General features: G+C 45.6%; 1 protein-coding gene across 1 annotated transcript; it reads right to left on the bottom strand.

The window, feature by feature from the left end:
• On the bottom strand, positions 1–27,972 carry LOC119373198 (uncharacterized). Its single transcript, XM_049411242.1, has 6 exons — positions 27,774–27,972; positions 24,659–24,706; positions 20,700–20,747; positions 18,750–18,797; positions 16,671–16,718; positions 1–60 (listed from the first exon to the last, which is right to left on the bottom strand). Exons 1-6 carry the CDS (start codon positions 27,870–27,872, stop codon positions 1–3), a joined length of 351 nt encoding a protein of 116 aa, XP_049267199.1. The 5' UTR covers positions 27,873–27,972.
• Positions 27,973–27,997: the final 25 nt, after the last annotated feature.

Below are 27,997 nucleotides of genomic sequence, written 5' to 3'. Positions count from 1 at the left end.
TCAGGGACTGTACCGGTTCTTCCAGCTGACCGCGAACTGGGCCTTCTTGAACACCTGGCGCTTTTTGAGAAAAATAAAACGGAGAAGCAGAAAAAGGCCTACAAAAAGAAAATGAAAAAAACATTGACCGCAGACGGAGCAGTGACATACCAGACATACAACCTGGAGACTTCGTCCTGGTGCGGAAAAAATAAGGAGTTCCAATGATAAGTTCTGTGGGCCCTTTCAAGTCATCAAGACGGCTTCGTAGCGGGGTATCTTGAAGACCATCTGGTACCTGGGAGTCTCTGGGCACACAGAATGCGCCTCCATCAGCAATAGTTTTAAATATTACACCATGAGGCGTGAACAATGAAGTCCGGGAGAGTCAAGTGGTCTGTGCCTGAAGCATCAACGCGGAGGCATCAGTGAAGAAGAAGAAGGGATGGTTAGAACAGGGATAATTAATGGCGGAAGGAATCCGTCTCTCTCTAGCTCAGTCTCTGAGTAAATTACCTTAGAGGAACGCTATATATATAAATATATATATATATATATATATATATATATATATATATATATATATATATATATATATATATATATATGTGTGTGTGTGTGTGTGTGTGTGTGTGTGTGTGTGTGTGTGTGTGTGTGTGTGTGTGCGTGTGTGCATGGGTGTGATTTGCGTTGCGTTTCCGGTGATTACGAAGTATTAACACGTGCAGGCGCACCTAGAAAAGCAACCCTACATCGACATTCATTCGAGATATCGACCGGGGACTGGTTTTCCTGAAAACGACTGGTCCCCATTCCAGTTCACAAGCGCAGTAATGCAACTCGAGTCTGGGTCCTAAAGACCCGCTATAATAGGCAATAGCCGAACCCAAATCAATATGCTGGAAGTAACGTCATGTTGCCGTAGCGTGACTCAATATCTGAAGAATGGTACCCGCAGTAATTTAAACCAAATTGACTTTTCAGTGAAAAGCCGAAACGTTAAAAGAAACATCTAAAGCGAGTGTACTCATATTGCCGCGGTTTCTGGATGCCATTCTCAAGTGGTAAATCATAAATACGCCAGACTGGCTGCTGTATTCACGAGCCTCTTAGGGAACATGAATGATCGCCACCTGCGGTACTGGGACTTATTTGACAACGCTGCCAAATGTGCAAGTGCCGTGGTCTGTTTGAAGTGAGTGTTGTCTATAAAAATGCCTCGACTGTAGCGCCCGATTGTTATGATGAATTATCATATGGTTTTCTGTGCGAGCTAGTTAGGATTCACATTATCAGCGTGAAGGTATTTGATGCAATAGGAGATAATAGTTCGGAGTCATGCATTCTCCTCTTCTCTCAATTGTGTTGCGTTTCTGCGCTCAACGCTGCTAAGGAGGCCCTTCGGTTGTGTAGATGAAATGTCATCCCTTGCACTGTTTTTCCTGTTTTCCTTTGGCCGCTAAACAGTGAGTATGCGTATTAGGCCAGATACAACAAAGCATAAATTCTCAGTAGCATTGCCTGTCTCTTCTACTGACACCTACACTGGTTGCACTCTGTAGATGGTAGACGTTATCTAGTATGTTAGTTTAATATCAGCACTCCCAAAAGATAAAACACTTGCCCGTTCTGGACCAGCACTTGAACCTCCCGGACTTCGGGACCTTGGCTGAAAAAAACATAGCAGGGCAATCAAATAACGAACGCACAGAAGCACACTTTCACAACGACATGAGTATTTTAACAAGATTTTTTATAAAGAAGCATTAGTAATTGCACAGCAAGTAATTTTGTACCTAGTACACCTTGCATTTATAGGTTCCTTCTAGCATCACACTGCAAGCCCAAGAAGAGTCCACTTTTAAGCGTGAAAAGTGCTCACATTTTTATTGTCAGTGAATGCTTCGATTGGGGTCATTCGTGTACCCTCCTGCACTGTCCCGCAAGTTTTAAAACCGTCATGAAAACCAGCATATAATGAAGAAATTACATGGGGAGGTTAATTGTACTGTTTTAGTTTAATTGTCAGATGTAAAGAATGTAAAGTCGACAAAAAGACAACTTCCGCCGGCAGGGAACGAGCCTGCGACCTTCGGATTACGTGTCCGATGCCCTTACCAACTACAGCGGCGGTCGTCCTCCCGTCCACTTATCGTGTATTTATGTGCATACAAACCCTGGAAGTGTTAGTCAGCGCTGCTCCTTAGCCGTGACGGCGAGTATGGAACACTCTTTTTGTCCAGGTGGCGTCACGTAGGACGTGAATCTTTAACGAGTGCACAGCTGACCAATAATTTCTCGCATACTACCAGAAGACATCAACTCTGCCAGTACGAGACCCTCGCTAATGAATGAAGGAAGCGAATTTTTGAGGGCTCCTCTCTTTGTTCGACCAAACCTTAATGAAATGCAGCCGATAATGAAGACATGGAAGGTATAGGGCACGTTAATTGTACTTTTTACGTGTACTGCAATAATTGTTATATCCACATGAAAAAGTGAAACGGACATTTCAATTTATCATTGTGTCGAAAAAGATATCGAACGAAGACAGTCATGTGCTGGTCGAGGCCTAGTGAAAGGTTTGCGGGCCTCATGCGGCCCGTGGGCCGCGTGTTTAAAACCGCTGGTACGGAGTGTGAATCAGCTATGGCGCATACCCGCATACCGCTGGGCCGCAGTATGCGCGTATATACCGCACGTGACTAGTGGAAAAGATTGCATTATGCACGCTGCAGGGAAGTCACGTTATTGCTGTCATGACTTTAGGTCGGATTTTTAGGCACTAAAAAGCGCACTTTCGGCACCAAAAACAGGCAGGCAGAACAACTTTTTCGGCACCAAAACTAGGCAGGCAAACAAGTTTTAGGCCTACAACACCATAAGTGTAGGCGCAAAAATTTTTTACAAAAAAGCGTTAGAATTTCAAAAGGAAGGCATGCGCGACCTCTATTTACAACAGGAAATAACAAAAAAGGTCAATTTTTGATGCCACAAAGGCGCCCAAAGTTGATCATAGCCATTCAAATTGTGTTTTGTCCCGCACGGTTCGCAGAAAACGGTCTCTCTTTTTATTCTCAAGGTTGCTGAGCCTAGTGTACACCGTTGAGTAAACACGCTCCTGGGTATCTTTCTTTTCGGCATGGCAGAGAAGGTCAGCACAATAGCAGATTGCCCGACCGCTAAAAGACTAAAAGGGAGCAATGCGATTTAATCGCGCGGCGTCAATTTCTCCCATCTCGGTGAAAACCTGAAGTAAATTACAAAAAAAAAAGCCCTGTGCGCGTCCACATTTTCTTTCTTTTGATCTTCACTCGTCGTTTCCCCTGACGGCTCTCCACGGTTTCGCAATCGCCAACCGTACCCGCCATGTCACCGCGGCTGCGTTAGGTGGCCGGCGAGTCCCATTTCACCGCTGCTAGCAGTTGTTTTCGGGAAGTTGGTTGAACTCTGTGCCTTTAAAAAATAGTTAAAGGTTTTGATCCACCCTCCACGCCCTTTGATAGGGCGGTGGGGACAGGTGGCCGTTCCACTTTCGCATACCGCCCTTAGGAAAGTGGCTGTAGCCCTGCGCCGGTGTTAGGCACGGATGTCTGTGTTTCCAAGCGTGGAGTTGGACCATTTCAGTAAGCAGGGAGTACTTCACGCGCCTCGCGCATTGTTGCTGCAACCTGGAAGTGTCTATGTAACGTGATGCTTAAGTGGACGTAAGAATTTCAGTGTTTGAATTTAATGCTTCGAGCGTGACGCGCTAGTAACTGGGCTTCGGTTGCCTCAGCGCGCGGAGGATGGAAAAAAGCATTTTTCCTTTTTGTTTTTCGTGCTGACAACAATAACTGCAGAAGGAAGGTATGGCTCCACAAAATCTAGCGCAGTGAATTCGTGCGTACACAAAACACTCTGCGGCCGGCAAGTCATCTTTTCGTCCATTTTACTTTCTTCACATTTATATTCTAATTACAACAAATAACACCCCTATGCTTTCCTTGGCATTGCTGTCTGTAAGTTCTCATTAATATTGTGTCTAGCAAAGAAAAACGAGCCCTTAAAAGTAATCTTTCCTTCATTCATAGCGAGGGTCTCATTCTGGCAGACATGATGCCTTGAGGTAGTATGCGAGGGACTATTGGTCAGCTGCCTGCTCGTAAACAGATCACGTGCTACGTGACGCCAAAAAGGCAGAAAAAGAGTTTTCCACACTCGCCACCATGGCTGCGACTGGCGCTGGCTGACACTCCTAAGTTTCAATCCACATATATACCCTATAAAGTGGACGGGGAGATGACCACCGCCGTAGCTCAGTGGTAGAGCACCGGACGCGTTATTCGAAGGTCGCAGGTTCGGTCCCTGCCGGCGGCAAGTCATCTTTTCGTCCACTTTACTTTCTTCACATTTATAATCTAATTACTACAAATAACACCCCTATAATTTGCTTGGCATTTGCTGTCTGTTAGTTCTCGTTAATATTGTGTCTAGCAAAGAAAAACGAGCCCTTAAAGTAATAATAATAATAATAATATCTGGGGTTTAACGTCCCAAAACCACCATATGATTCTGAGAGACGCCGTAGTGGAGGGCTCCGGAAATTTCGACCGCCTGGGGTTCTTTAACGTGCACCTAAATCTAAGTACACGGGCCTCAAACATTTTCGCCTCCATCGAAAATGCAGCCGCCGCGGCCGGGATTCGATCCCGCGACCTTCGAGCCCTTAAAGTAATATTTCCTTCGACTATGCAAAGTAAGTGATTTTGCAATGTTTATAACTTCAAGCCGCCTTTCGCCTTGCCGGCGTGCCTTTGTTCGTGCATATGCCTGAGCATTATTTCAGCAACGGTATCATTGTTTCAGCATTCTTGATGGTGTATATTTGTGCGTAGTAGTCATTGTAGAGTCACGCCCCGTATTACTCACAATAAGTAGCTCGGGGCCCCAGTACAGCTGCGTTTGTTTATTTCACCTTAGTGCCTTCAACACTTAAAGCTCACATGAAAAGGACCATTCTGGACTACTTTTTTACCACTTCTATGCGCGAGGTCGATGTTTTGCCGTACTGCTATGCGCGAGCTTGATGAAGGCTCCTTCGTTGAAGCATTCCGCGTGATATTTTAAATGCTTTAGACGAGTTGGAGTAAATAATACTTGAAGACACTTGGTGGAGAAAAACTGAAATCATATGTAGCACTGAAGATCTTTCCTCATCGACCGAAACCAAAGGAACGCAAGCCACCCTGCAAGAGAATGAGGGGAGATGAGCGCACACAGCAAAGGTTTCAAATCAAAAGTTTGCTATGGATTATTGCAACAAAACCCAGTTTCAACAAGTGCTCTTTTATTTTCTTGCACCTCTACAAAAGACTTCGGGGACGCTTGAGCTTCCCCTTCAAGAGTAGAACGGGATTGCTTAATCGGACCCCGTGAGCATCGCCTTCTTAAATGGTAGACCTGCTTCGGTTCTCGGCGCATGCCTCAATCGTGCCGTAATGGAACGAACAACTGGAGCGTAACATTGGCTGTTTCAAAGTATCCTAGAATGCCTCCTGCAACTACAGTCAAGTGCCCATTAAGCCATAGTATTTCCTTTTGCGAATCAGCTAAGGGTCGACTACGCGTGCGCAAGACAATACGGAATCCTACGCAGTTGTCCACATTATTGATGCTTTTTCTGCTGATTATTAAATATGTCTGAGGGCTTTGTAATGGGCGGGCCTTGAAAAGACCCACTCGCTGCGCAGTTCACATCTTTTGACGCCTGGCAGGATTCTACATTTCTTCCACGCAATGTTACATGCGTTAAGGACACTCCTTCCACTACATGACATTCATAGTTTTTTTTCTCCTCAAGCAGTTTAAAAAATACTGTTGCTCTGTGGAATAACACCTGTTTGCAACCCATACGGTATGAGTTCTCACTCAAACTCGAGGATTCTTATTATTTATTTTGTTTGCGTCTTCCTGGATTATTTATATAGTGTCTTTTTCGAAGCAGTTTCATGAAATGGCATAGGTATCTGGTAGAGCACCTGCTTGCCACGCAGGCGGCCTGCTTTCTGTTCTCGCTCAAACCCGAAGATTTTCATTATTTAATTTATTTGAATCTTTCTCTATTTTTAGGTCACGGACAAGATGACGATTTTTTGCTCTCAACCAACGATGCCATCACCGATGCCGACACCGGCATTTCTGCAAAGCGAGCTGGTTAACTCTGTTGCGTTAACGCACACCTAACTCAGTTTTCTGGTCATATTCTGGTTTTAGGCCCTATTATATAGGTCACGTACTTTGCATTGCTCACGACCAGAGGTTTAGGCAACCAATGAGGTTTGCTAAAGTAGGAGTAAGCTCAAAGCATGCATATTTTTTTTCGAACTAGAAAACAAGGAGTATTACCTCACCGAAATATCACCTCTACTTGACTTTAAGTGGAATTCCAAAACGTGCAAAGAAACAAAAAAATTATTGCCCTGCATGATAGCTGCCAGGGGAAACTGCTGAGAAACTGCGTCAGAAACGCAGGCGTGTTATTACAAAGTTTAACGTGCTCCGGGCTCGTTCATCTTATTGTCCCTGTAGTTTGGTATTCGCTGAGCATCTTACGCTCCAGGTGTAAATAATTTAGCGGTTCACGCGGGCTCTCAATTTGGTTTCAGGCATCTGCAAAATACACGGGATCAAGCGGTGCGTTGTCTCCTAGCGCTGATCTTTGGACGCCTCAAGAAGGCACGCGTGTTGGTGTCGCTACCTTTCAAAACTAGAGGAGCTTTAGGTTGAACTAGAGGACTAGTCTGAAGCCCATAGAGATATGAACAGTGAGTGTTGCGCTGAAAGATGAATAACGGTGTAAAACTGCAATCTAAAAGGAAGTCTAAAAGCGCCGATTTTGAAAATTGGAATTTATACGCATTTTTTTATACGAATTTAGGCACAAAGCCAAAAATAGGCATTTATAGGCACTATGAAAACACTACAAAAGCCCTTCGTAACCGCGAAATCATGCTCATATCTTAAAATTGGGCGATTGCAACGCAAGGAACAAAATAGGCATTTACATAAAATCTGCTCCTAAACATTACCAACGAATGCTGTTCGCATATACATTCAGATAGATAGATAGATAGATAGATAGATAGATAGATAGATAGATAGATAGATAGATAGATAGATAGATAGATAGATAGATAGATAGATAGATAGATAGATAGATAGATAGATAGATAGATAGATAGATAGATAGATAGATAGATAGATATAAACACTTAGAGTGCCGTTGCTTCAAGAAGAGCTGCTTCACATTTAATAATAAATATCCTGGGGTGCCCCGATGCCTAGGCTTCTTGCATGTTTGTTCTGGGCGGCGCTATCCGAATCTCAATAAAGCGGCTTGGCATGGAGATCGTTTTCTCCACTTCCTGTGGTGGAAAAAACAGCCGGTCTTATAATAATACTTGCTGGGGTCTTATGTCACAAAACCACGGTATGATTAAGAGATGCCGTCGTGGAGGATCCCACAAAGTTAGAACACCAGGCATTCTCTAACGTGCACCTAAACCTAAGCCCACGGCCCTCCAGAATTTTGCCTCCATAAAAATGCGGGCGCTGCGGCCATAATTTGATCCTGCGTCATTATGGTCAGCAGTCAAGGACTACAACAACTAGACGACCGAGACGGGTCTCTTACGAAGAAGCAATGTTGCGGTAGCGGGAAATGCAAAAATATTGTCCACGTTGCATGTGGTGTTCATTATGTTCATCTACCAAGCGAAAAAATAACGTATGTCTCCACGAATGCTTCTGGAAATATTTGAAAGGTTATGTTATCAACGGCCAATCATGCAACCGTACGCTGAACGATATCTGGCTATAAGACACCTTCTCTACAGCGACATTGCTATTTAAAATGATAATCCGTCGACCAGAAAGAATACTGAGACTAAGTTAAGGTAAGCAACTGTGGCATGGTATATCGTCATCCTTTTTTGTCAAATAAGCAAAATGCTATTTTTGTCAGTGTACGGCGCTCTGAATGCTGATTTTCCTGCAATGTTTGTACCTGGGTGATTCCCTAAGATCGAACAAACGATGGCTGGTCGACTCTCAAATTTATTTCAAAATTTTATATATTATTGCCTGATGAGTGGAAAGAAGAGATCCGCAATTGTTTTGCGCCAAAAATTTTTTCGAACCACAGGAAACTCAATAATGACGAAGAGGTGGAGTGGAGAGCTCATCCGCTCTGCTGTTTTGGCCAACTTTCGTTATGAATTGCACAAATATATTAAAGTTAGGTAGCTGAAATTTATTTACCTAAACTATATGCAGTTTTTGCTTCTGCTCAGTATTTTTTAGTTTTATGTGTAGTGTAGATGTTTTTATAAAAAACCTCAAAATGGCCCAATCGGCAAAATTTTCTTACTTTGAAGGTCTTTATCTCAAAAAATCCTTGTAGCAGAGCGACAAAAATTCTGCATACGTTCTTCGCATGCTTATCTACCAAACTGCCAACTCTTGTATTATATACTTTTCAGTAAAGAGATATGATCGGGCTAAATTCAAGAAAACACCGAACAATGGAAACTTCTGACGACAATTAAAAAAAACCCCATTTTTTAAATTTCTTAAACTTTGTCCACTTATTCTCCTCCACATCAGCTTTCACAATCATTAAAAACATGTTGCATAATGTCGTTGCACTAATAGTTACGGCCTGTCCAATGAGACCCTTAGGCAAGGATGGGCAATTCCGACTTCTTGCCCAGCAAGTGTATAAAATGCAGGCAGGATTGAATTTCTTTTTATTAAAAGGCCAGCAGGTACCTAAAAAGCTATCGCCTGTACTGAAGACGTTAATTTTGAAAATATGTGGTCACTGCAGCGGCCACGAGCGCGGGGCTACCGATCAGGCGCGCGTGCACCCGAGGTGCTCGTTGTAAGAGACGGCGCAGTGAGAGCTCGTTTTCGCGTCCTCAGACCGATTGAGTTCGAAACAGCAACTACTCTCGGGTGACTTGAACGCACGTGCACCGGTAGTCGCAGTGATCTGGTTAATTGCGTCGATTTTTTTTTCAGGGGGCATAAGAATGTCATCGTTAAACTGTGCGTTCCGTGAAGATCTTTCATTGCAGTGGTAGCAAAAGCACGCGTAGCACAAGTAGTCCGTCTCACTGACAGTCACTGATATTTCGGGCGTTAAACGTTCCTTCAAAGCATTTATGTCTGGGTCGGTAACTCTGCGAAATTTTGGCTTCTTTGCAGTAATTAAAGGAGTACTGACACGATTTTGAGATATCGCAAAAGGGACATTTTTTGCTTCGTTGGTATGCAGTGTCCACGCTGTCCACACACTGGAGTCGGAGAACACGCATAAAATATTTTAATTTGACTTTGAAGTTTTTGTCGCTGAGCATTTGCAAGCCAGCCACACAGCAAGGACATTATCCCGACAAGTCAAGACAGTTCCTCCGAGTTCGCGAGTTCTGCGTCCTGCATGCAGCCTAAATCGTAGAAATCACTGTCAGGGTCACTGGACGACAATTCACTCATCGTTGTCTATTGCACCACGAGCAGATGACGGATTTCCCGCTAGTACGTCGCGAATTTCTGTATCTCCGTGACGTCACACTGCTATGAAACGACACTGAGAAGCCACCCCCTCGATATCGAAACCGAACGTGTCTTTTTAAGGTGTCGCTAATTAAAATATATAGGATGCATTCCCAGGCACTACAATAGTCGTTTTAGGTTTCTCGACACCGGTATTTTTATTTAGAGCAACAATCCGAATTTTTTTTAAAATTCGTGTCAGTACTCCTTTAAGCTTCTTGTGCTTCCAAAGGTAGTCTCCACAATAGACTCATTCAGAGCTATACTTTCTCGTCATGAGACGCACAGGAGGAGTAGAGTAAGAGCAAAGCACAAGAACTATCCGCGCCGAAAGAAGTGTGAACAGCGCACCGAACGCGCGGCCAGTTCACGCCGTCTGCTGCTGACATCTAATATAGACAAGCGCATCCGGTTACCGATAGTTTTGCTTTTCTTTCCTTTGACATTCCATATTTTGCTTTGCCACTGGAGCGCCACGTTCATGCTTTCCACTGATCGCAACTGGCGCAGTGCAGTTTCTGTGGCAGCAGCGTGCGTGAAGCGAGCGCTCATAGCTCCCTTATAGAGTTTTCATCTTGCTTCCATCTCCGCCGTGTTATTAGCGCCTAGCTGAGATGCGAACAGAGGGCGGATAGAATAGCGAAGCTCCAGTGCACGTGCGTTCAAGTCACCCGAGAGGTGTTGAGGTTTATGTGATGTGATGAGGTTTATTGGAGTAATGAAGTTGCAACGAGGTCGCAACGAAAAAAGGACCGTACGGCAACGCAATGCAACGCTGACGGAGGCGGTACAGGCTCTCGTGCAATCAGAGCGCGGGTCGTCTTTTCGTCCTCTTTCACAGGCGCATACTCGTTCGTGCATCTGCTCCACTACAATACCCCCGGGGTGAAGCGTAGCCATCCTGGCGACTCATGGAGTACGTAGAATGAGGGGGTCGTAGTAGGGCTTGAGACGGTCGATGTGTACAGTCTCGCGCCCTCGACAGCGCAAATCTGGCGACTGTGTGAGGGGCTCGACGATGTAGTTCACCGGCGAGGTGGCATGAATGACACGGTACGGACCATGGTACCGCGCCAGAAGTTTAGAGGAAAGGCCAGGGACGTGGGGGGGTACCCAAAGCCAAACAAGGGAGCCAGCAGGAAACGTAGGAGCTGGGTGACGAACGTCGTCATGATGCGTCTTTTGTCGACCTTGCGCTTCCGCTGTAAGGGAACGAGCCAACTGACGGCAGTCTTCGGCGTATCTGGCGACTTCAGAAACTGGAGTGCACTCAGAGGCATCAGGGCGGTACGGGAGTATGGTGTCCAGTAGGTGGGAAGGTTCGCGGCCGTACAAGAGAAAGAACGGGGAAAAGCCGGTAGTCGCTTGCGTCGCGGTGTTGTAAGCGAACGTAACAAAAGGTAGTACAGTGTCCCAGTTGGTGTGGTCGGAGGAGATATACATCCTCAACATGTCGCCGAGTGTGCGGTTGAACCGCTCGGTGAGACCATTTGTCTGTGGATGGTAGGCGGGGGATTTCCGGTGAATGATGTTGCATTCAGCGAGGAGGGCTTGGATGACCTCTGACAAGAACACGCGACCCCTATCACTGAGTAGTTCCCGCGGAGCACCATGGCGTAGAATGAAGCTGCGGAGAATGAAAAGTGCAACTTCGCGGGCGGTCGCTGCCGGGAGAGCTGCAGTCTCAGCGTAGCGCGTAAGATGATCGACGCCGACAATAATCCACCGGTTTCCAGAGCCACTATACGGGAGGGGGCCGTAGAGGTCGATACCCACGCGGTCAAATGGGCGAGCCGGGCACGGGAGCGGCTGCAACGTGCCAGTAAGGTGTCGCGGAGGTGTCTTGCTTTGTTGGCATGTAGGGCAAGACTGAACGTATTTCTGCACAAAGCGATACATTCCTCGCCAGTAATATCGCTGACGTAGCCTTTCGTAGGTTTTCAAGACGCCGGCGTGAGCACTTTGGGGATCTGCATGGAAATTCGCGCAGATGTCAGAGCGCATATGACTAGGGACAGCAAGGAGCCATTTCCGACCACCTGGCATGTAGTTGCGGCGGTACAGAATGTTGTCTCGCACGGAAAAGTGGACTGCTTGACGGCGTAGCGCTCTCGTCGAAGGGACAGCAGAAGTATCGGTAAGGTAGTCGAGCAACAAGGCAAGGTATGCGTCTTTACGCTGCTCCGAAAGCATGTCAGTGGTGTCGAGTGGTGACCAGGTGTTAGAGAGGGGTGACAGAGAAGCCACATCTGGTGTTATTGGCGAGCGGGAGAGTGCATCAGCATCCGCATGCTTGCGACCGGAACGATATACGACACGAATGTCGTATTCCTGCAATCGAAGTGCCCAACGGCCCAGGCGTCCCGACGGGTCTTTCAAGGTGGAAAGCCAACAGAGAGCGTGGTGGTCTGTAACCACGTCGAAAGGACGGCCGTAAAGGTACGGGCGAAACTTCGTCAATGCCCAGATTATCGCCAAGCACTCCTTCTCTGTCACGGAGTAGTTCAATTCAGCCTTCTTGAGAGCACGACTTGCATAAGCGACAACGTATTCACCTTTGGTGCCTTTCCGTTGTGCCAAAACTGCACCAAGACCGACGCCACTTGCATCGGTGTGAATTTCTGTGGGAGTAGTGGGGTCGTAGTGACGAAGGATAGGTGGTGAGGTCAACAGGCGGCGCAACTGGCGAAATGCGTCATCACATGCATTTGACCATGCAGAGATACCTTTGCTGTTGGCAAGCAGACTCGTCAAAGGTGCGATGATGGACGCGAAGTTGCGCACGAAGCGGCGAAAATAGGAGCAGAGGCCGACAAAACTTCTGAGGGCTTTTATCGATGTGGGCTTTGGGAATTCGGCGACAGCTCGAAGCTTATCGGGATCCGGAAGAACGCCGTCTTTTGAGATGACATGTCCCAAGATGGTTAGTTTCCGTGCTGCGAAGTGGCACTTCTTGGTGTTAAGTTGTAGGCCCGCAGAAGTTAGGCACGTGAGAATTTCGTGCAGACGATCAAGGTGTGTCGGGAAATCTGCTGAAAAGACTACTATGTCGTCCAGGTAACACAAGCAAGTCTTCCACTTGTGGCCTCGAAGGATGGTATCGATCATGCGCTCAAATGTTGCAGGCGCGTTGCAGAGCCCAAATGGCATGACATTGAACTCATATAGGCCATCGGGCGTTACAAAGGCTGTTTTAGGGCGATCACACTCAGCCATGGGCACCTGCCAATACCCAGAACGCAGATCCAAGGATGTAAAGTACTCGGCGCCTTGTAAACAGTCAAGAGCATCGTCTATTCGCGGTAGCGGGTAGACGTCTTTTTTCGTAATCTTGTTTAAGCGGCGATAGTCAACGCAAAATCGAATGGTGCCATCTTTTTTCTTTACCAATACCACAGGTGATGACCAAGGACTTTGAGAAGGCTGTATCACTCCACGTTGAAGCATGTCATCCACTTGCTCCGTAATGACGCGGCGCTCTTCGGCGGAAACGCGGTAAGGCCGCTGTCGCAGGGGCGAGTGGGAGCCGGTGTCGATAGTATGACTGATAGTCGTGGTGCGGCCTAACGAAGGTTGTTGACAGTCGAAAGAAGAGATAAACTTGTTAAGGATATCAACAAGTTGGCGGCGATGAGAGGGGGAGAGGTTTGCGTCAATGGCGTTGTCGAACGCTGACGAACTTGATGGCTGAGATGCGGGAGTGATTGTGGCGATGTGACAACATGTGGTGTCATCGGGAAGATCAAGATCATCGATGTGGTCGACAGGTTGTACGGATCCTAAACTTTCACCACGGAGTAAGGCAATGGGGTAGTTGCAGTGGTTTGTAATCAGCATTACGGTTGACCCAGACGCAATTGTGAGAACGGCAAATGGGAGAACGATGCCCTTGCGTTCAGTAAACAATGGAGATGGCGTAAACACGACCGTGGCGTCAGGTTGAGCAGTACACGAAAGGGTAATAGGGACTGAAGCTTCCGGTGGCAAGGTGGTGTCGGCATCAACGATGAGTTTGCAGGGAAGGAGAGAACGGTCGGGAGATGAAAATTCACATGTTGACACAAGGGACACTTCCGCACGTGAACAATCGATGATAGCGTCATGACGTGAAAGGAAATCCCAACCCAGGATGACGTCATGAGAGCAAGATGGCAGGACAAAAAATTCGACGATGTACATAATGTCTTGGATGATGACGCGCGCCGTACACACAGCTGAGGGATGAATGCGTTGCGCGCTAGCCGTGGACAGCACCATGCCAGAGAGAGATGTTGTCACTTTCTTGAGCCTCCGACAAAAGTTCGCGTTCATCACAGAAACGGCGGCCCCGGTATCTACAAGTGCTAGTGCGGCGACTCCCTCAACTTCGACATCAATAACGTTTTGCGGCGAAAATGGAGGCCTTGAGAATTGCGCACAAGTTGCAGTTCTTGCCTCCGGAACTGCACTGATTAGTTTCCCTCATCAGAAGGTGGGCGACGACGCATAGGCGATGGCGACCGGCGACGAGGAGAAGGGAAACGAGCACTTGCTGAGCGGCGATCCGAGTCGGAGTGCCTCTGCTCGGATGCAGATGTGGTGGCATGTTGCGGCGCGTAGGCAGGAGTGCCGAAGGAGGCGTACGCAGGTGTGGGACGGCGGCGGCAGACGCGCGCAATATGGCCAGCGATACCACACGCGAAGCAGATAGGGCGGTTGTCATGAGTGCGCCACGCATCTCATGGACGGAAGAAGTGTGGTGGGGGCCTGTAAACTGGAGGCGAGGCGGCATTGGGTGGTGCCGATAAGGAGCTTGGATGCGGTGGGGGCCGCGCGACCACAGCTGCGTAGCTGAGAGGTTGAGATGGAGCAGGCGTTGCGTAGTCGGAACTCGAGAGGCGGGACGGCATGGAAGTGCGCGGGTAAGGGGCCGGAACTGCAGGGAGGGCGCCACAAATTTCGGTGCGTATGGCCTGCTGCAGTGTCGGAGGCAGGGTTGCGGTGGACGAGTCGCTATGAGGTAGCAGGGAGAGCTGTCGGGCCACTTCCTCTCTGATGAAGTCCTTGATCTGGTTGGTAAGTGTGCCCTGGCAAACGTTGCCGTTTGCGACTGCGACGGCCGAGATCGAATCTGGTGATGGGAGACTTTGCCGGGCGATGGAACGCTGACGACGCAATTCGTCAAAGCTCTGGCACAGGCTGACGAGCACTTCCACAGTGGTCGGGCTTTTCGCCAGCAACATCTGGAATGCGCCATCTTCGATACCCTTGAGGATGTGCCTGATCTTCTCGTCTTCCGGCATAGATGGGTTAACCCGCCTGCACAGGTCTAGCACATCCTCAATGTAACTGGGAAATGTCTCTCCAGGCTGCTGCGCTCGGTGGCGTAGACGCTGGTCAGCGCGGAGCTTGCGGACCTCTGGTCGGCCAAATGCTTCAGTTACGAGGGTCTTGAAGGCTGACCAGTTGGCGATGGCGGATTCGCGGTTGGTAAACCAAAGTTTAGCGACGTCAGCCAAGTAAAAGATAACGTAGCCAAGCTTAGAGGCGTCGTCCCACTTGTTGCTGGCACTTACGCGTTCGTATAAGGAGAGCCAGTCTTCGACGTCGTGCTCACCACTTCCGCTGAAGATGGGCGGGTCTCGTTGACGGGTAGAGCCGGGGCAAGGGGACGGGGCAGCCTGTGGTGCTGGCTGGGCAGTGACTGCGTCAGTCATGTTGTCCGGTGGTCTTTCGGCCAACTTGCGAGAGCGGAGCTCCAGGTCTGTTTGGGGATCTCAGCAACCTCCACCAAATGTGATGAGGTTTATTGGAGTAATGAAGTTGCAACGAGGTCGCAACGAAAAAAGGACCGTACGGCAACGCAATGCAACGCTGACGGAGGCGGTACAGGCTCTCGTGCAATCAGAGCGCGGGTCGTCTTTTCGTCCTCTTTCACAGGCGCATACTCGTTCGTGCATCTGCTCCACTACACTGTTTCGAACTCAATCGGTCTGAGGACGCGAGAACGAGCTCTCACTGCGCCGTCTCTTACAACGAGCATCTCGGGTGCGCGCGCGCCTGCTCGGTAGCTCCGCGCTCGTGGCCGCTGCAGTGACCAAATAATTTCAAAATTAACGTCTTCAGTGCCGGCGACACCTTTTTCGGTACTGTTGGCCTTTTAATAAAAAGAAATTCAATCCTGCCTGCATTTTATACACTTGCTGGGCAAGAAGTCGGGATTGCCCATCCTTGCCTAAGGGTCTCATTGGAGGGGCCGTAACTATTAGTGCAAGAAGATTATGCAACATGTTTTTAATGATTGTGAAAGCCGATGTGGAGGAGAATAAGTGGACAAAGTTTAAGAAATTTAAAAAATGGGGTTTTTTTTTTAATTGTCGTCAGAAGTTTTCATTGTTCGGTGTTTTCTTGAACTTAGCCCGATCATATCTCTTTACTGAAAAGTTATATAAATACAAGATTTGGCAGTTTGGTAGATACGCATGCGAAGAACGCAATGCGGAATTTTTGTCGCTCTGCTACACGGCTTTTTTGAGATAAAGACCTTCAAAGTAAAGCAAATTTTGCCGATTGGGCCATTTTTGAGGTTTTTTTATAAAAACATCTACACTACACATAAAAACTAAAAATACCTGAGCAGAAGCAAAAACATGCATATATTTAGGTAAATAAATTTCAGCTACCTAACTTTAATATATTTTGTGCAATTCATAACGAAAGTTGGCCAAAACAGCAGAGTGGATGAGCGCACCACTCCACCTCTTCGTCATTATTGATTTCCTGTGCTTCGAAAAAATTTTTGGCGGCAAAACAAATTGCGGATCTCTTCTTTTCACTCATCAGGCAGTAATATATAAAATTTTGAAATAAATTTGAGAGGTCGACCAGCCATCGTTTGTTCGATCTTACGTGGAATCACCCACCTGGTGTTCTTTTTTCCTGGTTGTTTCCTCTTGTATTAGTGCGTATACGTTATTCGCCACGTAAATAACGTAGTGCTGTAAATTCAATTTTCTGTGTACCCCTCGAGCTGCAGTGTATACGACGTAGACGGTATGTCGTACTTCGTATGAACCTCAAAAATACCGTTGTTAGCGTTAGGATAAAACACTTGCCCGTTTTGGCGCACGTTTGAGTTCTCGGGGACTTGAAGGGGAACTAGGCTGAAAAGAAGATATCACACCAAAGGAGAATTAATAATACTGAATAACACATTGCCAGAAAGAAATGTTTACCTTAACAAAATAATTACGAAGGAGCAGTTTAAATGGTGCAGTTACCAATATTCGATAAAAGCCCTATTACATGGACAGGCTAACTTAGGTTGCGCGCTGAATACCCTAGAATGGTTGAAATTCAGGTAGAAACGATGAAAATACTTTTTCTATTTAATGCCGCTTAAAGTTCTAAGAGTGGAAAGTTTGTTGCACTATGAGGTGAATTTGTTAAAAGTATGACTATCCATGCCTTAGGGATTTGGTGTTTCATTGCATTCATTTAGAGGATGTGTACTGTACGCATTCTTTGTCAGCGTTCTTTATTGCTTTGGTGATGGTCACGCAAGCGATATGGTGTCCTATTTCGTCTCGCGACTTTATTTTTATTTATTTTATTTCAACATACTCCAGCCTTGAAGGGCTATCGCAGGATTGGAGAACAAAATGTACAGAACATGAAGATCAGTTGGCTAGTAATGTACAAAACTAATTCATCAATTGGTAACAATTAAACATGGCCTGGTGGATCATTCCATATTTCAATAGTGCGGAAGAAAAAACTGTACTTATACGCATTAGTTCGGGTCATGTTCAGCTCATGATGATGTCTGGTGGATGTTGGTTTAGCGGAAGTGCTGCAGTGACTGAGTAAAGGAAATCGTGGACAGTGAATGAGAGTGTAAGGAAACTTCAAAGATACAGCTTGACGACGAGAACAGAGAAGGTAAGCTCAATACTATGAAGATGAGAACTACATGAAAAATACCTATCGTAGCGGCACAATATTAAGCGTACTGCTTTCTTCTGGACAGATTCAATTGTTTTGATGTTCGATATTTTGTGAGGGTATCATATGACAGAGAACTACTCGAGTATTGATGAACCAGGCTATTATCAGTAAGGAGTCTTGTGTTACTTGGGGCGGAACGTAGAGTACGTTGTAGGTAACCTAGCCATGAAAGGGCATGATTACACATGACTTCAATGAGATATGACCAAGACGGATCTTTAGTTAATGCAAGACCTTGATATTTGTATTGAGGCACATTTTCTGGAGGCGATACATTAAGCGAATAAGTTAAAGAAGGAAGATAACTTTTAGCAAATGACATGCAGACAGTTTACAGAAGGTACCTTGCATCTGCCAAGTATCATACCACAACGGGATTGATACAAATGAATCATTAGGGGTGATGTGATCGTTAGGGGTTTTTATTCGTGTGGTAGAAGGCACACAGCCATCGGCGTACATGCGGAGTTTAACGGGAATGTTACTGTGGTAGCTCATTTCTGTTAATGAAGAAAGAGGAGCTGGCCTAATATTGAGCATTGAGGTACGCAAGACGTTACATTGAAAACAGATGATTTAAAAGATATAAATACAACATACTGAGACTGACTGACTCGAGAAAAAAGAATCGAGCTGCTACAGGTCTGGTTTCCTTGAATCAAGAAGTGACTTTTCCTGCATATCTATATTTGTGTTTTTTTATAGTGCTAGCCATAGTTCAGCATGTTTCAGTATTATGCCTTGGATGATTACCTAAACTACGAAAGAAGTCACAATGATTATATTCAACCTATGTATTTGGTATTGCTCTTTTGGTGTTGTTCACTTGAAAGAAAATGCAGTGCTAGAGATCCCAACTATCACAACTAGTCGCCGAGTCATTCTGAGGAGCGCTTCAGGCTGTAGGTTTTGTTGTGTTGTCTTTTAGCGCTAAAAATTGTAGGAGACTTTGAATTTAAACTTTGATGCAGTCACTTCTGTGGTGTTATTTCACTTTGCTTCAATCCTGTTGCGGAACGTTATATATACTTAATTTCCAAAATACATCGAATCATAGAGTAGTGATAGAATACTGTCATTTTCTTTCATGTTATATGTTTGATTGACACTGTAGATCAGCTAAACAATATGCAATATTTTTTTGTAGTGCGGCAATCATATATTTTGTATGAACATAATGTACTTGCCCGACGTGTACCAATGGCGACACTTTGCAGACCTGGGGGGCTACAGAGCTGAAAAGAGCACAGAACGACAATCAAGAATTATTAACGCGCACAAGCCCATACATAAAACTGAAAGCTTTAACAAAGGTGTGCTTGTGTGTACTCAGTCCGTCCTCGTACGATAAAAAAGCGCGAATTTCTAAGATTTCTAAGATTGCCCCTGAGTTGCGTCTTCGTTTGCCATCCGGACTCTTCCGTCGCCACGCAACTTGCCTGTGTCGCATGGGGTTAGGTGTGGCATTTACAAATGCAGATTCGTATCTCATCGGAATGACCAACAGTGCGGCATCCAACTGATGTGGCTGTGAGGAGACGATTGTGCGCATTCTGTAGAGCTGCCCATCTTACCCCACGCAAAGACGTGTTCTAGGACCTCCGTCGTCCTCATGCAAGACCGCTATCAGAAAAGAAGATCCTGGGGCACGACAGCGCTATTGAGCTATTTGAAGACGACTGGACTTAACGAGCGTCTATGAACTACTAGCGACAGTTGTTCGTGTTGTGCGTATTCACACTGACTGTTCATTTATTGTTTCCGTAACTCTTGTTCTCCCTTCTCTGTCCTGTCTATTTTTCCTTTTTTCCCTCAACCAACGTATATGGTTTGATTTATAGCTTTTATGCATGAAATAATATTGTATAAAATCCATTTTACATGTGCTATTTATACCCAGCTGCACACTGAAAAGACTATAGTCGTCGGCCGTTTAATTGCAAGCAATACAAACCTTTTTATGAAAACGTGTTAGTAGCAGCGTTGCGCAGCAACACTGGAAACACTGGTACTCTTCTCTCATATTCTGAAGTGACGTTCTAATTAAGCCTCTGAAATGAGGCAACTTGGTCGCACATCTCTGATAGTATACGCATTCGGACAGACACTTCCTGTAAAATTTCTTGATTATGAGAGCTTCAACTGGCCAGATGTACTCTGCTGTGGATTTAGAAAACAGTTTTTTCTAAGTGAACCGCCACACTGAACTATGCACAGCCGCCCCCTTTTTTTAAGCTGAAGGCGCTAGAATCGACCGCCTAGTTGATAAACGCCGTTTAACGGAGCGCAGCGCGGAAATGAACGAGAATACGCGCGTGCGCGTGAAGAGAACTCCTGTACAGCTGTCTTCTACTGGGCTGTTCCGGGAACTGGATACCAGATGTCGAAATCAGCACCCGCCAACCAAACGACGGGTTTCTGAAGCCTCCTACGTGCGCGCCGTTGGGGCACTGGGTAGAGTTTTCGGTCGCTATCGTCGCGGACCGAAAATGCAGCACTCGAAATGCTAGCTGTGGCCTCGACGTATAGCGGAAAAGGTAAGAGGAAAAGGGGGGGGGTGAGTGGGGCAATGAGAATTATAATGATGGCGACAAACTGCCAGGGGATGGAATCATGGGTTAGGAATGTGATAAAAAAATATTTTTATTCGGTAAATATGACTTTACCGCTAGAGGCACTGTCGTTTTTTTTTGGCTTACACGATGTTTAGCAGCTATTACAGAAGTTAATAAAGCCGAATATTTCCATGGCAATAACGACTCGGGAATGGGAAGATGCCAGCACAATGTTTTATTACACATGCCTAAGACCACTAGCCTAATTAAGGAAAGATTTAACGGTAATAAGGCTGCATTTTCGGTGGAGGCCAAAATGTTTGAGGCCCGTGCACTTAGATTTATGTGCACGTTTAATGAGCCCCAGGTGGTCGAAGTTTCCGGAGCCCTCCACTACGGTGTTACTCTAAATCATATCGTGGTTTATGGGACGTTAAAGCCCAGATATGATTAGTTAGCATTGTGCCGTTGTTTCATCCCATGATAAGTGTCCTATTTGCGTTGTAACACTAGAAGGACAATACATAGCATGCTTTATGCAGATGAATGATCACAAATATTTTATGAGGGTGAAACACTTACCTTATCCACAAAATCTTCGAGAAATGATAGAATATCGGGGCTGCGAGGCTGAAAAGGGAATAACACGATGTAAAAAATGAAGAATACACAACGGTATCTACTCTCTACTGAACATTTTAACAAATGTATGTGTAAAGCATTATGTGAAGGAATCTTACTAATGCAATGCAGTCTTCGCATCTGCACTAGTACCTGTGCAGGTACTAAGGTTGTGCGAAAGCAACTTCCGAGGTTTGAGAACACCTAGCTGCGCACTGCAAGTACCAGAATAGCTTGCCGTAGAAGTGCGAGGAATGTAAACAACTTGAAAGGTATGATGAGACAATCACCTGTTTGTAGCACGAAGCCAGCAGGAAAGCCAGATGGATCCCTCAGAACGAAAGCTTTTTAGTGGCCTAAATATTCGTCCTGGTCCAGGTTGAACCCGGGACCAACGACGGGTCGGTCACTCTACCAATTGAGATAGCCAGGAGGCTAGTCATACGCAGCGCCAGCGCAAATTTATCGACAAGTCCAAGACCCTTACGCCACCATGCGTAATTCCGCAAAACCAATTTGCGAATATTCCGTGTTCATGCGCTTCGAGTTGCCGATAAATCGGACCTCACGCTGTGGATTTTCAGCATCCTGATTATCTCATTTGGTAGAGCAAGTGCCCCGGAAAGGCGTTGGTCCCAGGTTCGATCCCCGGACCACAACGAATTTCAGGCAACTAAGAAGCTTTCTTTCGGAGGAATTCGTATGAATTCTCTAGTGGCGCCGTGCTAAAATCAGATGGTTGACTTATTATCCCTTTGATAACCCTTCCGGCACCTCACGGGATTCAGAACCGCAATATAAATGTTCCTATCGATAATTTTGTTGAATGTTCAGTGGTGTATTTTTGATGGTATTCGTGTTTCTGCAGTTGATGTTTTAAAATTGTCATGAGATATTCCGGAGCATGCCGGTCCATTATTTTCACATAACACGAGCATTGTTTCCATTCTTTTGTATTGTTTCTATTATGAGGGTTACATGAATAGTGCTCTGTGGTGTTCGCATTGTCTCGGCAAATATAATAACTGCTGCTTTTTCTTAAGTACGTGGTTTTGTTAAGACATTCAGCAACCACTTTTGTTGTCAATATGTATCAATCTGTGTTTATTAGGGCTCCTCATATTTCGGCATTTCATTAAATATTGGGCGTTGCATGACCACCTAAGTTAATTTCTCGGATGATATAAAATTGAAAGGTGTCTGTATAACAGTGCACCTAAATTGCGATTTGCATCCCGATATGCATTTAGGACCTTGAGATATTTTTATACATATTCTTACCAGGTATAAAAAATTACTGTGGTTATAGAAGTTCATGTAATGTCATAGCTTATTCTGTTGGTGAGGAATTACACTGCTAATATTTGAATGATTGTTTTCAATGAATTTATACGAAAAGTTGCAGCTCCGAGCGATTTCCTAAGGAGCAGATCAAAATTATTTGTGCAATGATCTAGAGTGGCTCGTGAATGTTCCTTTTTCATTTTCAGTCTGTGAAAAACTAGCAATATTTTTGTGCGGTTTACTAAGTGCCCAACAACTATGCTGCCGTAATTATTGTTGTAATATTGAAATAGCAAATATATGGACCCTGTTGCCGAGTCTTTGCCATCGCCGTGACGTTCCTCATTGCATATATAACCGGCAAAGAAATGTATTTCAGAAGAATAGTTTTCGGGACCGCGCCACCAGGGATTCAAGCCTGTGACACCTCGCTACGCAGAGCTACGCGTTAGACGACTGAGCCAGTAACGCGTGCATCCTGCAGCATGTTTCATGGCGCGTTACTTCTATGCACGCCTGCCGCTGCTGTTACGCAGATCTCCGATGTGCTTCAGCGTGGCAGTGCCTTGTTCACTATCTTCACCGCGATGACACAAACGGCCAAAGTGCGCGCGTTAAAGGGCATCGCCCAGCTCGTCTTTGGCTGGCGATGGGCTGCGCGCCTCCGGGCATGCACTTTGAGCTACAGGGCGTTGTCACACATGCTCGCGCGCTTATCTCTTCGGGGGTGCAATAGATGGTTTCTAGCTTCGCCCGTGTTGCGCTTTCATCAGTAAGCTTGTGTTGAACAGTCCCATCGAAACGGACTCCAGTACGCTGGTGGGATAATCCGACGAATTCCTGCCGACATTAAACTTCTCACGTTGAAGGCATTATTGGGCGCAACCCGAAGCACACTGACTTCCCTTCAGGCTGACGCTTTCATCGAAGCCATAAAGCACCGCAACATCTGCCACTGCTTACGACTTGATGAGCCAAGAGAGCTCAAAACAGCATTTTTCCAAGCAAATTATACTTCAATTGTGATTTTGAACCATTTGAAGTGCCGCAGTTTCAAGCATTTCAGTTCAAGTTTCACACTATTATGAAGAGGCCGTGCGATTCTGGGATAGCAGCGAAAAAAACATCGTGATGAACAAGCGAGATAACTTTTCGCCTGTGTTGTGAGGATTTCACAGAAGCTCATGGAGCTAATGTGGGCAAAATCAAGCATAGCCTTCACCACAATCACATACTAAGAGTGTCTTGGCGTGGCCAGGATGTGCACTGTAAATATTATAGGCTTTTAGAAATATCAGCTGCTGCTAATATACCAGATGTTTTTCCATGAAATAGGGTACCTGGACCACCAAACCCTAACGGTGGTTGACGCAGGGTACAGTGATCAATGTACATTGCTTCTTATTAGTAGAAAGTCTGTCCAATTTACTTCCACATGCCTGTAATGTCGGCATGTAGAAGCTCTGAAGTAAAGCAATTTGATTTTTTTGTCACTCATCTTGAACGGACTCGTATAGATCTTTGCTCTCGCATTCTTGGGGGCTGAGAGCTCCATTTGACAAGTATTCCTCAGATGGGAATGATGTAGACAGTCAGAATCCACTTAAGTGAAATGCCGCACTGAACAACGTAGATATTTCGTATTCATTGGCAGTCGCCTGATAAAAGTGCGGATGCCATCCTTACTTCAGAGAAATGTCTGTAAGCTCTTCTTTATGGAATCTCAAGTTTTCCTGCGCCACGAACCGCATCTGCTAATGTACGTCATACCCAAAAGTTTCTGCGAATTTTACTGTGCACTTGCAAACTCAAATTAGAAGGCCTGGAAGAGCCCTATACACCCATAGGTGGGTCACAGTCTGAAGCATGTATGTAACTAAATCGAAAAGTCGTTCTCTTTCCTTCCTCACAGAACGCGCTAACCTTGGACAGCCCTATTTCCAGTATGAAAAGAATAACCTAATCTTATATAATATGGCATTGGCGTGCCTAATAACATCCTACTATCAAGTAGAAATGTGTATGAATGCCAGAGTGGCCCGAGTATTACTTAGCGCCTTCTGGATAATGAGTGCCTGTGTCAAAAGAACCTAGCTGTCACTTAGCACAACATTGTTGTGATGTTGTAATGATCTGTTCAGGTGGTTCACAGGGCGGCAGGAATCTTCAGTTGCATTGTACAGCACCAAATAATTAATTTTTCAGTCTGTCCAACGGGTGAACCTCTTGATCACTCGTCATGTGCTTTTCTGCGCATGCGGGTTCCAGCTATTGCTGCATTCACAGATTTTTCGAGAAAGATCGCAGTGAAGAAGTAACTTAGGTAGGTTGGGAGTAGTGCGTTTGCCTACAGTATTATTTGTGCTGTATTTCTGCGTAACAAAGCTGTAAAAAAACAACAATCAGTATTTTCCGCAATATTGCCTGTGGTGGTTTTTTTTAGACGCTTCACTTACTGCTGTACCACGACATGTAAACGTGACTGCCCAGATAGGACAAATCATGCATTCCTAATAGCAATGGTTTTGTTTCTGTTGCGTTGCGTGTACGTCTTACATAGTATACTAGGGCTATGTATGTCGAGCTTGCTTTCAATATCAATGATCATAAAGTTTGCATTATGATAAAACACTTGCCTGACTTGGACCAGGGGCGACACTTGACGGACTTGGTGAGCGGCGACGCTGAAACAAGAATAGAACGGCAAGCATGAATGAACAATACATACAATCACACCCCTGGAAGTTTATTTTAACAAACGCTGTTATAAAGACGAATGTAAAATTCGTACTGCTATGAATACGATGCAAAAGCTACATTATATGCAAAGGTTACATATGACTGCACACTTTATTTGCTCGAATCGCTAGCCAACTTAAGTGCAGACAACGCAAGCGTTTAGCAATTCACTATGCCCACAGACTGCCACGCGCAAAGCGGTTGTCAGGAAGAGGGTTAGCAGATGACAAACCGGCAGCCGCTCGGTAGTTCGGCTGTGCAAGCCCGATTGTCAATGCGTTAGTTGGAAAGAAACACTACGACATTGCATGTTTCGTGAATCCGTGAACAAACCAGGTTGGCCGTGACAAGATAAGTTTTATTCATTCTTGCGAGCCGCGAAGTTTTCCTGAAAATGGCGCGGTAAAGCACCCTGGGCAAGTCGTGCTGCCAGTCATGACACACAGAGTACACGTTTTAGCTCCACCATGTATTATATGGCCACGCAGGTGAGTGAAATGTTAGTGTCCTTCTTTTTCTTTCGAAACTAACTCGCACTATTTCGCTTGTATATAATATTCGTCGGAGTTTTTCTAGTGCATGAAACCCATAACATTATCCGAGGCATGTCACGAGAGCATGAGATGTCCTCTTCTATAACTGAATAATATCAGTCCCTCTGTAATATTGTGATATACTAAACTAAAACTCCTTACATTTTGTCAGAAAATAGCTGTATGAATCTCGCGAGCGGCCGTTCAGTCGTTCGGTGCTGCGCTAGCTCCACAGCTATCATGAACTATGACTAAATACCGGCCGCGCTGCGCGCTCAATTTTTTCCTCATCTGCTGCTTTCGGACGGAGATTAAACGTGATTGATTTATTGGTGGAATATGGGTCTATCCACGTTGGTGGAAATATGATCTGCAGCCATGTCCTTCATCCGTGTGTTGTTTTCATAGCCAGCGGTGCACTGCATGATTTTTTTTTACTTTGTTGACAGTTGAGAGCACAGTGCAAGCAAAGTGTTCTCTGAGCTCAGAACGCGGAGAAGGCGAAGCAGCTCTCGGGGGGAGAAATTCTTTATATTGATTTTGACAGTAATGTTCAAAGAGACTCTGCACCTTGCCGTCGAGTATTTTTCAGCGGACATTGAAGGCTGTGAAAGCACCGATAGCGACATCGTCGATGAAGATGCTGCAGCAGCGATTCTCTTTAACTTGCTTTGCTGGTTAACCATGTGTACGGCAAGCGTTTTACAATCGCGTCACTTTGACTGTACTTGATGTACGATAGTGTTGAGATAAAAGAATTAATATTTTTCTGATGCGATGCACTTAACGGAACTTTTGTGGCCGCATGCTGCGAATAAGCTCGACTAGCAAAAACAAGTGGTGTACACAGTCGCGTGAAAGAGTTAAAAGACCAATCACCCGGCGTCGACGCAGCCGCAGTTTTCCTTTTTACTGGACGCGGATAAGCCACACGTGGTTTCAGGTGAGAGGGGGATCAACCCCCCCTCCGCGCATTTCGTTCGCTCGAGTACGTGATGACGCTACTCAAAAAACGCCTGCAGAATGAGATGCTCCTGCGGAAGTATTCTCGTAGTTTTGGCGAATGGATTTGCTAGCGTTTCTTCTTGAGCATTGTAATGATTAAGCAGCACACTAAGCCCTTTTCATGTCGATCAATATTTGTGTTTGTTCATTGAGGCACCATTATTTGAGAATCTCAATATGTGGCGTTCTCGCATATAAACCCGCCAGATTTACAGAAAGCCCCGCTGGCTGGAAGTCACTATTCAAACGGATAGGCAAAACTGGCAGCAAGGCCGCACGCCGACATCTCAACCAGCTACGTGAAGTGACTTGCGACGAGAGCCTGCCACCAAAGACAGCACGTCGACGAAACTTCGTCCCACTTAGCTTGGCATGATCCAATGCAAAAGACGCGAAGACGACGGCGGACAAGAAGACAGATACATACGCTGACCTGTGCGTGTGTCTCTACCTTCTTCACCGCCGTCGTCATCGTGCCTTTTACCTCGTTGTCCACTCTAGGCAGGTATCTCGCGCATGGTAAATCGGCGTGGCCCCTACGGGTCCGAAACACAAGGAAAATGATGCAGAGAACGGAGGCCTCTCCTACTAACGTGCGCCTAAGGTTGATGCTTGCATGTCGGTCCCTTTATTGCTCCCAGGTAAGAAGCTAACCTGGGACGGGATGGTTTTTCCCGACAAAGTATCCGACCATCCCCCCCGCCCACGTTTCTCGCAGCCCGCAAGAAATGACCGATAGTCTGCCTCACCGATTCGGCTATTGCCTTTCACAGAGCGAGAAAATAAACAAGTGCCAGGTGTTAACGTTGTCCATAACTTTTAGAGTACCGTGTTCTATGCGCAAATCGATGGGCAGAGGAAAGCTCTTATATAAAGCTAAAAATTTTATGGTGGACGCTTTAATAAAACAACAAGCTCATCAATCTCTGAAATCTGTGTGCTTTGCATGCCGTTTCGAGATGTTCAGTTGTCGGTAGGTTGGAGTCGTTTCGCAATGGTTCGGCGCTTGCAAAGTCTAGTCGCTACTGTATCACATATGCCGGGCTACAACCTAATCTCTGGGTCCATCATTGTACCAAGATACGCGCGTTGAAGCCTCAGTTATACCGATTCGTTAAGGCATTTTAATTGATTTATATTTTTAATGTCAAGCAAATTTGCCAGTGCTTTTCAGGATAAGCATTTGACTCTCGTGCAGTAGACACTTACCCTAAATAAATAACAGGAAATTTTATAGTAGTCAAGATAGTAAGGACATATAATTGAAGCTTCACCAGGAAATTGCTAACAGCAGACCACATATTTGCACCGAACTATCCTCTTTTTTGCAAACTTCTCGTATATAACGAAACTACGAGGCGTATAGATGTCACGCATTTTGCTTAAAATACCGACCTAAACTAATATCTCTACTAATTTCTTTGTTGTTTTACATTAAGATGTGTGGAAAAAAAAGAGAATCCTTTACACTTACTTTTTCTCGGGCCTTACCGCATGTTGTTTTCTCCGGTAGCGTCGTCAATGAGAGCAAAATACAGATAATATGAAAACATTTCCATTTGACCCACATCATATTTGGAAGAAAGTTTTCAGAAAAAGGAACCTTGCGAAGACGACTGAAACAAATTGCTCTACGAATTATCCGTGCTAACAGAGCAATTGCGTTTGTTTTAATCATCGTAATATTATATACCATAT

The sequence above is a fragment of the Rhipicephalus sanguineus genome, chromosome 11 (genome assembly GCF_013339695.2).
Source record: "Rhipicephalus sanguineus isolate Rsan-2018 chromosome 11, BIME_Rsan_1.4, whole genome shotgun sequence".
Taxonomy (NCBI): Eukaryota; Metazoa; Arthropoda; class Arachnida; order Ixodida; family Ixodidae; genus Rhipicephalus; species Rhipicephalus sanguineus.
Note: the sequence above shows the minus strand (reverse complement) of the source record. Positions and strands in the feature narration are given on the sequence as shown.